The sequence below is a fragment of the Tyto alba genome, unplaced genomic scaffold (genome assembly GCF_018691265.1).
Source record: "Tyto alba isolate M040663 unplaced genomic scaffold, T.alba_DEE_v4.0 Super-Scaffold_1000006, whole genome shotgun sequence".
NCBI lineage: Eukaryota > Metazoa > Chordata > Aves > Strigiformes > Tytonidae > Tyto > Tyto alba.
Genome location: NW_024881272.1, coordinates 24,142,986 through 24,160,296, shown reverse-complemented (window position 1 = coordinate 24,160,296; position 17,311 = coordinate 24,142,986). Strand labels below are relative to the sequence as shown.

The 17,311-nt window shown below is 45.0% G+C and overlaps 1 protein-coding gene across 4 annotated transcripts in view; it reads left to right on the top strand.

The window, feature by feature from the left end:
• The window catches only part of ERI3 (ERI1 exoribonuclease family member 3), a 134,953-nt gene that overhangs the window by 17,368 nt on the left and 100,274 nt on the right, over positions 1-17,311 (top strand). For all 4 annotated transcript variants that reach the window (XM_042803340.1, XM_042803350.1, XM_042803346.1 and 1 more), the window contains exons 3-5: positions 7,530-7,646; positions 13,907-13,966; positions 16,202-16,293. In XM_042803340.1, coding sequence (XP_042659274.1) covers positions 7,530-7,646; positions 13,907-13,966; positions 16,202-16,293 — 269 coding nt within the window. The remainder of the gene's footprint in view (positions 1-7,529; positions 7,647-13,906; positions 13,967-16,201; positions 16,294-17,311) is intronic.

Below are 17,311 nucleotides of genomic sequence, written 5' to 3'. Positions count from 1 at the left end.
TAGGTCATGCCTAAGTCTTGTTCTTTTCTTCCCCTTTGTGCCAAGCTGGCTGTGCAACCATCCCTGTGTTGTCTTTGGTCTGTGCACTTGTTAGCTAGCAAAATAGCTCTTCATTATGTTTCATTCCTCTGCCAGGCAGAAGTGCACTGTCACCAGCAGCTAGTTCTGATGTCTGTAAAACCCTGGGTGTTCATTTACATGCAGTAGCGTGCCCTTTTTAGCCATCCCTGATGTTTTAGTGTTGCTGGGAACATTGATCATTTGTGCTGCTCAATATCAGGTGAAGAGGTTGGGTCTTGAAATGATTTGATAATTCTGCAACAGGGCCTGCACAGGCTGCTTGCCTGCAGTAGAAAGGAGTGGACATGAAAAAAGGATATAGTGTAGTTTTCATCTTGCAATGGAAAGGTAATATTTGGAAATGTGTGTGCGCACTGTGTTTAACCTGGTTTGAGTGCTGAACTTCCCCCAGACTGTTAGGATTAAATTGTTGTTGGCTGTGTCGGTGGAGATTTTCTGGGTGGTTAAATATATGTCAGTAGTGCTTGAAGAGAGAAGTTGAAGTGTTGGTGTATGCTGGTCTATATTTCTCATCCCAGATGTGGAAAGAGGAGGGAGGGTCTGCCTTATTCTTGATGTCTGGGTACTGCTGGAGAGTTCAAAATAGCTTTGTGGGTTTTGGCAGGTGAAATGATGCTCATGGTGAGAGGCAGGAACCAGCCTGGGAGAAATTGACTACCAAAAATTTTGTTCAGGATGTCAGGACAAGGGTTATGAGCCAGCTGTCAAGATTTCAGGTATGATAGCAGGTATGAAAGAAGTCTGAGAACCCCAGTGATCTGTTTAGGAGAAAAATGTCATTTGCGAAACATGGATCCTCCTTGCCCCTGTAAGATGGGACCTCAGCTGAGAAAGTGCTTCACTTTGGATTCCATGCTTTTTTTAAAAAATATGCGACTTTTTCAAGAGGGTGTAAAAGAGAAACAGTGAGTGTGACCAGGGGTCTGCAAAACACAGCTATGAGTGCAGGCTGGATGACATTGGGGCTGTGTTTAGTGCAGTGATGAGAGGGGTATGTATGATGAGGCCCCCTTGCAAAAATGAGAAGGCAGTGTTCTGGCCTGTGTTTGCTGTGGGTAGGAAGAGCAGTCATGAATTTAAACAACAGCAAGGGAAATTCTGATTAGACATTAGGAAAAACTTTACAATGATAAGACTAATGAAACAGAAGGATAGAGTGCCTGGGGAGCGTGTGAGTCTCTCTTATTGGAGTCTGTAAAAACAGCCTAGACAAAGTCAGAAATTATTTAGGGGGAGGTGATGCTGCCCTCAGGCATGTGCATGGACTAGATGTCTCTCTTAAAGCTCAAGCTCCTGGAGGCATGTGATTAGATGGGAATTTCAGCTTCTATTAAAGAAAGAGAAATGGTTCTTCACCCTCACAGTTGTAAGGAAGCACCTGGAAATAAGAGCCAGAATTGATGCCGGTGCAGAACCCAAAATGCAACTCAAAATTTATCTTTGAGGAAATTCAGACTTTAACATTGGGCTCCAGTGCCTGAGTGTTGGGGGTAGGCAGTGAGGTTCACCTAAGAGCAGGGGGAGGAAGAAACCTTGGATATTCAATGACTGGGCAGCAGAATGTGTTCACATCATCATATTCCAGTGTTTCATGATCTTTCCATATTCCTGCCAGTTTTCTTGTGTTTTGATTTTGATGTGTATTTCCCTTCATGCTTTTCTGGGATATAACGTTTAAATGTGTTAAATTGTTGAGTGTGTGCATATGTGTACTTCAAGCTAGGTAGTGATGGAAAAAGAAATTTGGTGATCAGCTGCTTCCCGAGAGACCTTTTGACAGGCGTAATCAGTATACAGAGTAACTTACCCAGGACAGAAGTGCTGAGAGACTCCTCGCCGTGTAGGCAGGTAGGCATTCTGTGGAAAGTCAGCATAGCCCTGATTCAGCAGAAGTCTTGCTGTCCCCCCACTGCAGAGGTGTTGCCTTTATGGTACTTGTTTTGGTTAGTTTAATAAAAATTTAGAAGCGGGGAAAAGACCTATGAGGTCATCTTGGTTATTGCCCCTGAGGGCCAGTGCAAGGCTGCTCACTTGGAAACAGCTTTAGTTAAAATAATAATTAAGGCAGAGGATGGAACTGGGGAGGCAGATCTGTTAGGCTAGTGCTGTCCTTACTACGTCCCTTTTCAATTTTAATTGCCTTGGAAAAAAAGGAAACTCAGAAGGCCTTAAAAGCTCTGATTCTTCCTCCTCTTCAACCCCCCACCCCCTCCCTGATCTTGGAGGCATCAACTCTCATCTGTCAAAGTGTAAATCAGCAATTAAAACACAAACAGCGAAATGCCAAAGATGACCCGAAGCACAAAGCAACTGACAAACAAGTCCGGACAAATCGGCGGATAATTTATAAGCATTGCCCTAAAATCTAATTATTTGGCAATTCGAATTTGCAGCCGGCCAGGGCTGTGCAATAAATTTAACCCGCCATAAATTATTTAGGAGCAGCCCGTGGTGTAAATCAAAAACACGAGTGTTTGTTTAAGAAATAAGCTTCTTGTGCATAAAATTACTTTTTTTTTCTTTAAAGAAGGGGGTGGGGGGAGCATCCCTGAGCAAAATGAGCTGGTGCTGAGGCTGTGTTCCTCCATGGAGGCTCCCTTGCCTCTTCTGCCCTTACCTTTTCTGAAGGTGTAAAATAGTCTTTTGGTAGGAAGATTTATGCTTTTCCTTATCAGAAAAAATCCTTTTTTCTCAATGGCCTCTGCTTGTTTTTATTGCATTTTGAACAGTCAGCTCTGATTTTTATGGGCATCTTTTATTCTTGTGTTTATTAAACTTCTTCACATGGGGGTGGGAGTATGGGATAAATTATTCTCTGGTAGTTTTTGAACTGGATAGGCCATACAGTCTTCCTCAAATACATAACTCAGTGTCCTGAAGTGTGCACTGTCCACTTCATATGTGGGCTTCTAGATTAAAAGGTTTTGAGAGTCAGGAAGTTCTTGCTGAGAAGTGTATTCTTTTCATCTAATGTTATTAGTGCTCCCTGGATCCAAAAGGATAAGTAAACAGATTCCTCTGTGGGAATTAGTGTAACTTCAGGTGCTTTCTTCTATGAACTCCAGAGATCTGTCGGTTACAGGAAATTGTTTAGCGAGTATAGTTGTGTGCTTGTTCATTTCTTTTATTACCAAGATCAAGACAGCTGAATTTGTGCATCCCTCCTCTGGTGTAAAAGGGAGGGGAGTTTCATTTAGGATGGTTGGGTGAGGAAAGGCTGGGTTTATAGCATTGCTTTCACATGCCCTTATGAATTTTTCAGATCCCTCTTAAAAGGAAGTCCCTGGCCATTCTGCAGTTACCCTGCAGCCTCCTGCTGCTGCTCAGCCCACTGGCCTGGGACAACCAGGTTGCAGGGGAGGCTTCCACCTGGGACCTCTTTTTTTTGGGGGGGGGAGACGGGAGGGGGAACTGTTTTTTTTCTTTAAAGGCAAAAATTCTGAGCAAGCTGTCGCATAGATTTGCTTGGAGTACCATGAAATCATAAATGCAAGATTGTTGTAAAGAGAGTGGACCTGGTAATAGACACATATAAACCTCTGGCTCTGTAGGTTTCTATTGTTACGGTGTTTGGGGGCGCAGCTGAGGGGAGGGACAGGGTGCCAATGTCTTTTTCTTTAAGCGTGTTAATATTGATTTTAGAAGCTCTGTGTTCCAACAATATAAATGCAAATGCCTGTAATTGGGAGCTGCGTGCAGAATTTCTCAACAGAAAACATGTTCAACTTTTCATGACAATGAAAGGAAAATAAAAAGCTGCTTATTTATTGCTGGTGGTTTGAATCCTGGATTTCCTTTAAAGTTACTTTGCAGTGCTAAATAAAATACCTAATTGCAGTGCTCGCAAAATTCAAATGGGTACATTTGTTGTTCTGGTAGCTTGCGGCCATTTGCAGCCTCTGGACACCCTCAGCATTATTTCAGCACATCCATAACTTCTGGTTGCGCTATAAGGAAAAGCTGGGGAGGGGGGACAGGATACAACTTAGAAGCCCCAAATGCTGCTGTCACAAATCACTGCCAAAGCTGGAAGGTGTACTCAGTGTTGGAAGTGGAAATGGGTGAGGATCTCAAGGTAACACTCTATGGATGATCAGGCTCTGATAAAAGAGGGAAGTGTCAGTGAACCTCTCCTTTTAATTCCTCTGAGTTGCTCTTCTCCACCTTTCCTGCCTGGGAAGAAGTAGCGAAGGTCGTTGATGGTGGAGATGGAGCTGAGCACGTTGAGCTCACTGGGCTGCTGTGAAATGTGAGAGAGTGCCCGGCTGCCTTCCTGCATCACGGTCTGTTGGGGGGTTGTGTGAGTGTGTGTGTCTAAGTGCTCACCATTTCATAATAATTACTAATGAAATTCTAGATCTGTAATAACATTTTGGATATCTAAAACAAACCATATGCTTGTAAAAAAAAAAAAAAAAAAGAGAGAGAAAAAGTGGAAACAGATCAACTTTAAGCCATAAATTCTTGGTAATAGAGGCCTCTTTCCCCCCTGCCCCCCCTCTTTCTGTTTATGTTTGATAGATATTTTTGTTTCTGCAGGAATGTCAACTCTTAATTTCATGATGTATCATGGGCTTAAGAAAATTGAATTTAATAAAGGCAAAAGATGAATGGCACCTTTAAAGGTCCCAACACTTGTCTTTATTAGCAGGACAAACTGCAGGGTCTCCAAACACTGCTTCTCTCCAAATGAAAGTTTAAATGAAAAGTACAGCAGTGTCACAGGTTAAATTTCATTGCAGGACTGGCTAACGTCGTTAGTGAGGAGTGGGGCTGATTTCATGGGGCTGGTATCTGTTGCCTTAGATACCAGCGGAGCAAACACTGCCAGAGACTGGAAAAATCTCCGCTATAGGAAGCATGCAGATAAACAGCCTTTTGGGAAAGGTCCTTTACCACGTGCTTCAAAAACTGACCAAATAAGCCCAGAAGAGCGGCTCTGCTTTCTCCTGAGATGCTGGGGTCACTCCTGGAGTTCCACTCCTGGCCATACGCTTCCCACAGACCTGCAGTAATTCTGGATTTTGTTAAATTTTCCACATTTTTTTAGTATGGCTTTTTATTTCCTCCGTCTTTCTTGGTCTGACCCTCCTGGAAGTGCTTTTCACCCTCGGTTCTGGAAGGCGAGCGATGCCTTTGTGTATCAGATCAGCAGCGGGGCTGTCTTTCAGTCTCGCTTTGCATCCAGCCAGTTGATGGCCCCTGAGGATGTTTCTGGTCCCCTAGGACCTATCTCGGCGTTGCAACGCAGCCCTGCTGTGAAATCCAGCCGGTGCGTGTCCCTCTTTGGGAGGGGGAAGGCTTGCCCGCTTCCGTGGTCACCCTCTGGGTGGGATGCAGACCTACGGGGCAACGAGCCACCCCAACCTGGTTTGAAGGATGGGATGATGTTATTCTGGGGTTAACCTTGGCTCTGTTATGACATCCTGTCCATTGGCTCCAAACTTTGCAGTCTGGTTTCCTTCTGAACAGAAATTTGCTGCTTTCAGAGCCTAACTGGTAGCTCTCTTGAAAGGAGGCGCAGCTGTGTCCAGCATTTCTTACTCAGATTGAATTTCTCGTGTTTCCACGGGTCCTCCTAGGTGGCTGAAGCTGATGAGTTTGGCTGCACCACAACAGGCAATCTGGACGACACTCCGGTGTTTTGCCTCTCTGATCTCTTCCCCTTCTAACCTACGGGTTGAGTTTTGCCTCATTCCTGGCGAAACTTGGAGACTCCCAGAGGGCTGGTACAGCTGGGGGGAAGGATGCGCCAGCCCTCCCCTCTGCCTTAGCCTGCACGGCCGACCGTGGGGAAATGGTTAAGCCCTGTGTCCCCTGCAGCTCGACTGCTCTGTGTCTACACCTAGGCACTTCAGCACTGTTAACACTTTATTTTACCTTTTTTTTTTTTTTTCTGACTTTCCATCTCAGCAGAACGTGTTCCCCACATGCCCTGGGCTGGACTGTCTGCCTGCTGCTCTGGGGAGCTGCTCTGCTGTGGCCACAGGCTCTGTCCACCGTGGAAACTGGGTGTTTCTCCTGGATATTTAAATTATTTGTAGTTCCATTTACCCACCCAACTTCTTGCCCTCCCTCTGTCTGCCAGGGTGGTGATGTCGTCAGCTTATATGTATGACCTCACGATAATTTCCGCCTGCAGATCATGAGGGTTGCAGCCAGGGTCCAAAAACTGTTAGTTCCTCTGCGGCGGCTGCATTTTCCACATGCTAATTTTACTCACAGGAGTTGGATTTTTTTTTTTATTTTTTTATTATTTCTTATTTGTCTCTTCCAGATGTTTTCAGGCAGTTTTTTTTTGTTGTTAAACTAATTCCATTCATGTTTTAAAAATTTATGAAAGCGCTAATAAAAATGTCAAAGTGGTAAAAATGTTAGCTTTTGCTCTGCTTTGATTAAATTTTGCAAACTGTTTTTGAATATTAAAAAGCAATATTTTTTTTATTCTCTCTCCCTCTCTCTGTTTCTCTCCAGAAGTGATTTGAGAGGCTTGTTGCATGGATATCACTCAGCGGGCTCATTTGCACTCCAGAACCTCGGTGCCATGCATCTCTATTAAATAACATAGACAAATTATTCTTTAAAGACACCAAACAAATTGTCACTTCTCCTCTTACATTAAACTAGAAGGAGAAAAGGGAGTGGAGAAGGAGGGGGGTGAACACAAAGGATTTTATCGCTTTTATTCAGTGGTCGGCTTTTTTAATTTCATGTATATTTTTTAATAATTGAGAAATCCATCGCAACTGGATTTGTTTAAACTTTTTATTAACAGGTCCATGTAAATTTTTGATTGCTGATTATTCAAATAATTGAACATTCATTTGACGAAGGAATGTTTTTATTTCCCTATCAGCGTAAATTGGCTTCAAAGAGGAAGATGAAGCACGACTTGCTACTGTGCCATAGCCTGTAGGGGTGGCTTCCAGCTCTTCTCCTCACTCTGCTGGAGGAGAGCAGTGCTCCTCAGGCTCTCCTGGGAAGGAGGTGCTTCATGCCATAGCTCCTGTTGCCTGTCTGGTGGTGTCCTCCAAAAGGATGGCAAGGTGGAGAGGATGGCACTGGTCTTGGGGAGGGCACAGCCCCTGGGATGTCCTTGCTAAACAGACATGAGCCCGTTGCCAGTACATCTCCGTGTTCCACAGTAACGCGTGCGAGTGGTGCTAGACCATCTTCCTTAGGTTCAGCTTTGGCAACGATGTGTGCAGTTGCAGTGCTGAGCACAGAGACCTCCTTGCTGCCTGTCCTGGCTGTGATGAGCATCAGCATCGTCCTCTGTGCTCCTGCATCACTTTCCCACTTGTATTGCAGAGCTTTGTGTTGGACTTGGTTTTGTTTGGGACTGTCAGGCCCTTCTTTTTACAGCGAGCTTGCTAGACAGGACCATTTCCATCTTCATTTTTTGTTTGTTTTAAATGAACAGCTGCTTTTCTTTTTGCCCTATTCAGGAAATCATCGAATTCCCTATCCTGAAGCTGAATGGCAGGACGATGGAGATCGAATCCACCTTTCACATGTATGTTCAGCCTGTGGTGCATCCCCAGCTTACGCCCTTCTGTACAGAGGTAAAGTGCAAAGGTTCCCTGGTGCTCCAAGAGTCTCCCTGGGAAGCAGGTTTCCATTGCACCAGGGGTTGGGGTTGCCTTTTCATGGTGCAGCTGCAAGGCAGCGTGTCATGCCAGTCTTGAGTTAAGGACAAGGGGAATAACTTTTTGTCATGGCAGTACCATGTGAAGACCTCAGTTTGGATGCATAAATAACTCTAGCTATGATCTGCTAACTAAGGTGTAGTTATATTTACGACTGAGGAACATCTAACTGGGTGACCACAAAATAAAAGCAGACATGTTAGCTGATGCTCCAAATCCTGTAGCCTCTATGTGAGCTCTTCATGATTTTACTGTGCTGCTATTTGGTGGGGAAGGTCAAACAGGGCATGGTGTGAAGGAAGAAGGTGCTGTACAGCTGCAGGGTTCAGAGGCTCTAAATGTCTCTCCCATGTTGGCAGCTCTTGTTGATGAGCCCTTCAGAGTGGCAGGATAACCCATGCCTGTATTTTTAAGGCTTTCTTTTTGATGTCGTACTTGTGGAGCACTTGAAATGATTGCTGGAGAAGTGGCCTCTTGTTACTTGGTTACTCTCATTGCTGAGGACAGGTGCTCTTGAGCTGTGGCCACCTTTCCCCAGGTACAGATGAGAGGACAAAGATGGTAAATGTGATCCCTGAGAGTTCAAAGGAATAGGGGGGCAGGGGTTGTTTTTCTGTTGGATTTTTTTGGTGATTTTTTTTTTTTCATTCAACACAAAGTTAACTGTTTCTGCAAGTGTGTTCTTCCCTGCTGTAACCATCAAAACAAAGCTTAAGTTCTTTTTGCTTTGGGGTTTTTTTTCTGTCACTCCACTGATTCGATGTTGGCCAGCTCAGTGACTGACGGTGAGAATCAGGGTATTCATGTTCTTCTTTCTGTCCAAGTCTCATCTGGGATCATCGACACCGTGTTGTGTTTTCTCCGACCTCCGTGGTTGCAGATTTAAGCCCTTGAAGTGCTTGTCCCATGTGTACTAACTTGATGAAAAATGACTCCTCTGTGTTAGGTGGAGTCTCCTTCAGGACCAGCCAGCCCCTTCCATATTTCCACGTTGTAAAAACAAATACTTTTTTTTATTCTCTTGTAACTAAAAACCATCTGAAGGAATTTTATTTAAACGTTTTTTTTTAAAAAAAAGGAAAAAAAAAAAAAAGCTAAGCACAGAAAACATTATTCCCAGGAGAGAAGCTTTCAGAAAGCTATAAATCTGTGGAAAAAAAGAGAGGGTTATAATGGAAACAGTTTTGCAACCTTAATGCTAAAAGGCTGGACAACTACTTTGGCTGTCCTTATCCCCATGAGACTTGCTGGACATATGCTTGTACAAATGTGATAAATCTCACAGCTTGCACCTGATCTTTGCTAACAGCAACGCCATCTTCTAGAGTAGAGCCCAAAATGTTCATTTTGCATGTCTAAATTCTAGAGAGAAGTCGTCTCACCAACTCCCACCAAAATTCCTTTTTCTGGGAATTCTTCTGTTGTGTCCTTCCCCCCAACTGCTAACGGTAGCAGCTCTGTTCTTGTGCGAGAGCCTGTGTGACTTGCTCTGTGTGGCTGTCTGAGCTGAACGGAGCCTCCAGCCTGCTGCAGCCTGAGGACATTGAGAGGTTCTCTGAATTCAGGCTTGTGACCGAGACATTCAGCCCATTTAATGCTCCTGCACTGTGGTGCTGGTTTCTCTGTCTTCTCTTGCTCACAGGAGCCTGGAGCAGCTATCTGTGTCTCTACAGGTTTGTGTGTCCAGCGTGGAGCCCTCAAGCAAATGAAGCCGTGTGTGTGTGCCAGCTGTGCATTTGCAGGAGTCCCCAGGATGGGCATGGGTGTCCCAGCTGCAGCATTGTGCTACAGGCTCTGCAGCTGACCTCGGTCCGGTGTCTTGTGTCCAGAGTTGGATAAAAATGGGCAGTGCTGAGGCCAGCAGGCAAAAAAATGGTCACAGAACCCCGACCTGTGTGTATCGGTAGCACAAAATGATCCAACTTGCCAGGCTTGTCAACCTCTCTGTTACAGTGTGGATAGGGAGCTGGTTTTAATCCTAGCCTGGAAGCCACTGGCTCCTGGGCAGCCCCCCACTATGACCGTGCTGCTCGGTGCACAGCGTGGCCCCTGCTGTCCCCCTGCCTGTTGCAGGGGCTGCCATGAGGTCCAGGGAGTGTGATCCTGCTGGAGGAGGAACTGGCCTCGTCCCTGGGCCCCACATCTGGGGCTAATTTTGAAACCCTGCCCTAAGAGAAACAGGTGAGCCAGTTGTACTAAGGACCTTACTAAACAGTTCCAAAAATATCCTTTTGCATTTGCAGCCACTTTTTAGTGGAGGCTGCAGTATAGACCTGTGGGGTCGGTGGCTCCTGGTAGGCAGGTGCAGCGGTCAGCTCTGTGCTGCTGGTGTGGGTTCCCCTGACACCCCAGGGACACAGCCAGGACATGCTGTGTGTCCAGCTCCTGCGGAGCTGTTGCCTGCACAGCTCCAGCTCTTGCCATCAGCTTTCAGCTGTTTTATGTTTTCTGAAAAATACCCATTTTGCTAAATGCCAGTAAAGGGCTTTGTCTAGGCACCTCTACTTACAAAGGGTGAGATTTATTGGCCTCTTTGTCTACAAAGAAAGACCAGGCTTGATTATCAGATTGTACACCAGAGACGAGTGCTTAGGTAATCAGCAAACTGTCTTGGAGTAGAAATACGATGGTTTCCCAGATAAACTCTGTAGGAAAAGCAGTGGTGTTGACATTATATGGGAGCCTGTCTGCTGTGCTGCTGTTTTCCCTGCTCTCCTTCACTTGCTGCTTTTGCCAGGAAGCAAGGGGACTGCTTGGTATAAACTGCATGTGGGAGGATTATTGGGGTTGCTTGACACTACTCCTTCAATCTGGAATACCTCTCACATCCCTCTTCCGTCTTGAAGAAGACAGCACGGCACAGGAAGGGGGTCTGCAAGAGTAGAAAGCTCATGGTCACCCTCAAGGCATCCCTTTGCTTAGCTTTTGGTGTGTCCCCTGGCTACGGGAGGTTCCTCTGACTCCCCACACCAATGGCCAGGAGCACGTCTTCCAGTGCTGGCTCGTTGTAGCCCTTATCTGGTCCCCTTTCTCTTGACCACCTGTAAAACAACGGGTCATGAAGCTTGGTTATAATGAGGCTTGTGCTGAATGCTTACACAGAGAGGGTGGAAGTGCTTGCAAGTGGTTAAAAGCTGGTGTTAGTTATATAAAGCTCATCATTCTCTTTTGGAAGATGCAAGTGGTTTTTCTGATGCCCAAGAAAGTTCATGCCAGGAGCTTCAGTGAAAGATTCCCTTTACACATAAGGTGCTTGTACAGGCTTTTTCATGGTACTTTGCTCTCTTTTTATGATTAATTTTTATTGATTTTTTTTTTTTTTTTCCTGAAGGAACAGACAATAAAAGTACAAAAAGATAAATGCCTTATAGCTTGTTTATGTTCCCAAGTACCATGTGCTTCTTGGGAATCACCAGTGAAACTTTACAATTGTTCAGTTTTATGTTTTTCTACTATCAAAACTGCAAGACCAGATAATGCTGCAGAGACCCAATACACTAGGTTGGGTGTTACAGATGGACATAACTGATAACAGAAAGGATGAGAGAGTAGAAATCAGGTCCCTTTTGAGCACTCTCTGACCTGTATTGAAATGTACCCATGAAGCAGGTATTTCCCTTTGTATTCATGTGTGTGATTTCTGCAGCATGACTGTTGCATGCATGTGTTATTGTATGGATAAATCAGTACTTTGCTTGGCCTGGGAGGGAAGGAGTCCTGGGCAAAATCAAGCAGTGACTCTGGTGGGATCTCTGTGTCTGCCTTCCCATCCCTCCTTCCTGATGGGAATGTCTGGATGAGGCCATTTCACCCTTTCCTCCCATGGCCATCAGCGATGTGGCACCAAACAGATGCAGTCCTGAAGGAGCCATGAGCAGTTAAAGGCATTTACATAAGTGCTGGTTGTGATACTGAAAGGTTGCCTGTCATCCTTAGTACAGGAAAGATGGACCTGTTGCAGCCAGTCCAGAGGAGGCCACAAAAAATGAGCTGAGAGCTGGGGTTGTTCAGCCTGGAGAAGAGAAGGATCTCAGATGACCTTATTGCAGCCTTTCAATACTTAGGCAGTGCTTATAACAAAGATGGTGACAGATGTTTTTCTAGGATCTATTGTGACAGGACAAGGAATAATGGTTTTAAACTAAAAGAGGGTAGATTGAGACTTTGTGTAAGGAAGAAATTTTTTGCGATGAGGGTGATGAAGCACTGGAACAGGTTGCACAGAGAGGTGGTGGATGCCCCATCCTTGGAAACATTCAAGGCCCGGTTGGATGGGGCTCTGAGCAATCTGATCTAGTTGAAGATGTCCCTGCTTATTGTAGGGAGGTTGGACTAGATGACCTTTAAAGGTCCCTTCCGACTCAAACTATTTAATGATCTTTTCCCAAAAGCTCATCTTTCAGCTGCTTCCAGAGGTGTGATTTGTGCTGCCCTCTGAGAAGCAGAGCCAGCACTTTGCAGTAGCTGAGCTGTCTACCTCTGCAGGTGAATACATGGAGAGAAAGATGGCAAGAAAAGCAAAAAAAGAAGTCAGTGAGCTTTAAAAACTGCTCTATAGAGCCGTGCGTTAATCTCTTGAATCTGTTTGCCTCTCAGAGTATGGAAAGTCTGTAGGTAGCAGCTGTTACCCAATTAAAATACAGATTAATATAAAACCAGTTTCTGGAATATAAAAGAGTGTCCCTCCACTTCCTTAAAATTCCACCTCATAATGGCTTGATGAACTTGAGAAACCCACCTAGAGGAACTCTGCATTCTTAAAATTAAAATACTTTCCCTAAAAGGTATATATTACCATTCCATGGAAGTCACTATGAGAAAATAATCTTTTCCCTTACAGCTTATTCAGTGAGTCAGATATTTGGTATTCATTAAATGTAATTACAGTTTAATTGGAGTTTAATCTCTTTTTTCTTTTTTTTTCCCCTTCTTCCGAATTCAGTGCTGTAAGCCAAGCAGCCAAAGAAACGGAAAGGTAGAAACCGTTGAGCTTTTTTCAGTTGCCACACATTTAATAAAGCAGAGCCCTGTGGTTTTTGAGAGGGCTTATGTTTTATGAGTAAGTTGAGCTGGTCTGCATGGAAGAGTTACTCCTGGGTGGTGGTGGGGTCTGTCAGCACCTTCCAACTGGATGCTATGGCTTCTGAAGGCTTGGATGTGTGTGCAGGCAGCAGGGCATGCTCTTAGGCTGTGTTTGACCTTTATTTTATGAAAACGTGTGAGATGTGTAGCTTCAGGAAAGTGCCGTATGAAGTGAAATCCTGTAGTGTGCACTTGTTTTAATAATGATTTTTTTAATTACTTGGGTGCATTGATGGCAAGCTACTGACATCCGATATTCAATATGTTAAAAGTCAGTTTTGTCAGTTGGAAGGTAGACAGAAAAATTATCTGTTTTCCATGTGCCTCAAGCTATCCTGGGCAGACACAGGCAGAGACCCATGAGACTGCATCTTTTTATGCATGTGTCTAGCTTTAAACAGTCAAGCAGTCCAGGTACAGTCAGTAGGACTTTCTGTTGGCAGGACCTGTTCCTAAGGAACCTCCTGAAAAACAGAGTAGACCAGGATTCTGGAATAAAGTGGGTTTTCTTCCAATTTCATTCCGTTGTTTTAAATACAATTTTAAAATGCAGGGTGATGCCGTGATGGACTGTGGAAAGGCGCACATACTGGCTGTCAACGCAGGGGAGAATGATTGGGTCCACTTTGGGTCTCACTCACCAGTAGTGGTCTATTCTGTTCATGTAACACTCTGTAATTTTGGTGTCACTGCAATAGCAGGGGAATGACCAGAGACCCCGGTAATTACCACTGCCTGTGTAAGTCAAGGCAACATCACAACTGGTGAAATACACCTGAGAAAGGGCAGCGTTTGGGCATCATGCCGGTACGTGAAGCAGAGGGCACCACTGCTCCCCAAGTGCATCCTGCCCTGCTTAGAGTTTGCTGCTTTATGCTTTATCCCCTACATTTCTGTGTTTGGGATGAAGCTGTGCCCTTGCCTGTGGCTGGGGAGCTGCCAGGGTCGCTCTGCTATATCTGGCTCCTCCACGGTGTCCATGTGGGTCACAGGAGCATGTTTTGGTTGCAGCGAGATGGACAGGAGAGGAGACCTCTCTAATGATCTTTTGAGTGCTGCTCTGACGCCTGCTTTCTGTTTGTCTCTCGTTTCAGCTGACTGGGATTATTCAAGGCATGGTGGATGGGCAGCCAAGCCTTCAGCAAGTGCTTGAGGTAAGCAGAGTAACCTTTAGTTCCTGAACTCTGACCTCCGGTCCTGTTGTCCCCTCTTCATCTCTTTCCCTGCACCCTCCCCTTGCTGAGAATCGAACCGCGTAATTTGACTATGATTACAGCTTCATTAGAATAACATTTGCTGTCACGTTGGTGACACACTGCTGAGAGTATCGAACCATTGATCTGTCATCTCCAGCTGTTCATGTCGAGGGTGCTGACAAGATATCCAAACTCCTGCCAGGAGATAGGAGAAGAGGCGATTCTTGCTTGAGCCAGTTTTAAAGCACTGAGACATGGCTCGAGACCACTGCTTCGGGAGCTTCTGCCTTCATTTTCTTTCCCTTCCCTCAGCACTTTATTAAATTAATTTTTCTACCTATTTAAATGCTCAATAATACATGTAGTATAGAAAGAAAATGCCTCTAAAATCTAATCTGGAGGATATGCGAATGCAGATACAGCCCTAATAATGCCATCTGCTTAATGTTGAATTCCTACAGCATTTAGGGCTTAATTAGCTTGGAAGTATTTCTCCATCAATAGCTTTTGTTGGTAGTCGAATAGTGAAGGAAACCTCCGCAAGCACAGCCTGCTTGGGCTGCAGGTTGGTGTTCAATGCATTGTCTCTGTCAGGATTTCTACTGCTGTGTTACCTAATTGTTCCTAATCAGAATAATTGCAACAATTGCTTATCTGAGGAAATCAAATTAAAGGCTTTAAAATCCTCCATGGAGACAGCATTTCATGGGCGCTCACATCAGGGAGTTTAGAAAGGTTACTGCTGCTGTCCCTTGCTTCGGGGAGCCTCGTGCAGGGCTAGCTGACAGATCCTGGCAGCCCAAGGGCGGCAGAAGTGTGGCTGAGAGGCTGGATGCTGCTTTCGGGGGAGCTTCACTCCAGAGGGCTGTTGTACAATCGGTTGCAGAAAGAAGTGTCATCCTCTGATGGAAAGGCTGCAGCAGTGACATGAGGCTCTGCAAAGGTGACATCTTGCATCCATGCAGACTCCCAACTCGGTGCTCTCCAGAGAACACATAGCAGCAGCATGTGTCTGTAAGCGTGTGGGTCCCTGTGTCTGCTTCCCCAGGAGAGAGAGCCCTCTTCGCCTGGATGGGTGAATGTACATCGCTGCTGGAGTATTACAGAAAATGGTTCATTCTGCTTCTACAGGAACTTTTTAGAGTGTGGAAACATTTCTGTTGATTTTTATTTATTTTTTATTTGGACTGAAAATGTGTTCATACAGCAGCATGTTTCTAGGTTAAAATGGGGTTTGGGGTCAGGCAGCTTCTGGTGCATGCTAGTTTACTCAGGAGCCGAAGGTGTCAAGTGAGGAAAAAGAGGAGGGATTTCTCTTGCTGAAGCACTGGAAATTCTGCTAGTGAGGCTGTATATAGCAGCTGACTGCCTGTTACCTGCCAGCAGAAGATTTTGGGCATGTCATTTGCTAATTCTAGCTGAAATAAGTGTGTGTGCAGGGGTTTTAGTTGAGGTTAGTTCTTGGTTGATCCCCGAGGTAGATGTGCATCTTCTAGATTAACGTGGCCCATTTCTGAAGTGGATCCAGAACATCTGTCCCAATGGGAAATTGATCAGGAATAGGGGATTCACGTTAAATCCACACTGTACCCTGATCAAGCACCTACACAAAACTTCAAGGAGGAAAGTGAGACCCAGCCTGGAGAGGAAGGGGACGTGTGGCTTTGCTTGTTACTGCTTCACAGTGTCTGTGTGTACCAAGCCCTTTCACTTCTCCCATCTCTCCCTTAACCCTTTGGAGCTGTATGAACTGGAGCATGTGAGAAATGCTGTAGGTGAGGGATGCCATCCCAGGATGTCTGTGTTTTACCCTCAATGGAGGGGACACAAGTTACGCTCACCACAAGCCCATTTGGTACAGGGAGAGGAAAAGTGGAGGAGGAATGTCAGGTAACAGTGCCGTTGTATTGTCCCGTTAACGCTGCACAACTTCCATCCCTCCACGAGCAGAGCTGCTGCAGTGCCTGATAAGATCATCTCTGCTGTGGTTGCCTGATGTCTCCTATCGGAAATCTTCAAAGGTTCAAACGTGCTGTTGTTGAGATGGCAAGCAAAGAGAGACGAGAGAGAGGGAGAGGGTGGATAAGATCACAATTTTCTTCTCCCTTGATTGCAAGCAGCTTATCTGAGTTTAACTGTTGTGGCTCGGCCTGTCTCTGCAAAACTCATCCCCTTTTCTTGCCTTCCTTTCAGAGGGTTGACGAGTGGATGGCGAAGGAAGGCCTCTTAGATCCCAGCGTCAAGTCGATTTTTGTGACCTGTGGAGACTGGGATTTGAAAGTGATGTGAGTATGGAAGGGGAGGGAGATTTTTCTGGGCTTTATTGCTCTATGTTTGCCTGTAGTGTGGACGTCTTTGTCCTTACAGGCCTCCAACTGTCCTTAGTCTTTGTTTCTTAGGAAAATTGTTGTTTGCCATGCATAATTGGGAGTGGAGGGTTGTTTAAGAAGACAGGTGGGTGCTGGGTAAAGTGCAAGATCACTGCCTAGGATATTCCCTATAGTGAATGAATCCCTTCAGAACCCCAAGAAAGGTTTAACTGGAGCTTTATGATGTTTTCCCTTTAATCCAATATACTTCCCAAAGGGATGGATATTTCTGAGCATGTACATGGAACTCTATTTCTGAACACCCAAATCAAGCAATGGCCCTTACCTGGCTTCTGCATGCAAGGCTTTCTCTCTGTTATGTTGGCACACTAACTGGATGTGAATCAGAGTAGTCTTTGGAAAGAGAGTAGAAGCCATGTCTGGCATGCTTCATTAGTGTTCTTGTCATTAAGGTCATCTTCATCAGCTGGGCAACTGTATCTGTAGAGTACTAGGTGGGGACCTGCACTGGGATCTGCAAGTGTCAGTGTATGTGCATGTTTTGTTATGAAAATAGCTAGACCACCCACCTAAAAATGTTACTTCAAAAAATGGAGCTAATTGTCTAAAAATTAGATTAGTCTAATCTGTAAAGTGTTTGCGGATCAGTGTTGTATTGTGCTGAATTCACTTGGATTTCTATAATCTCGCTTCAGCTTTTCATTTCCACAGTGTTTCATAAAGACTCCTGTTGTTATCACACGGGTAAAGCATGGGCTTGACACATCCAATGCTAAACTGACATCCACAACTCGTTAGTAGTGTTACTTGGTTTTCAGTGTGACATTGGTTTCCCCAAGTCAGAAGCCTAAATAAACTGCACTCAGCCTGGGAGCAATCAGCACCAGTTCTTCCCTGCAGAGTGGTCTTTGTAGAGTGGCAGCTCCTTGCCTCTTCTTGGTGTGATTAGTGAGACATGAGATATGAGGATCAA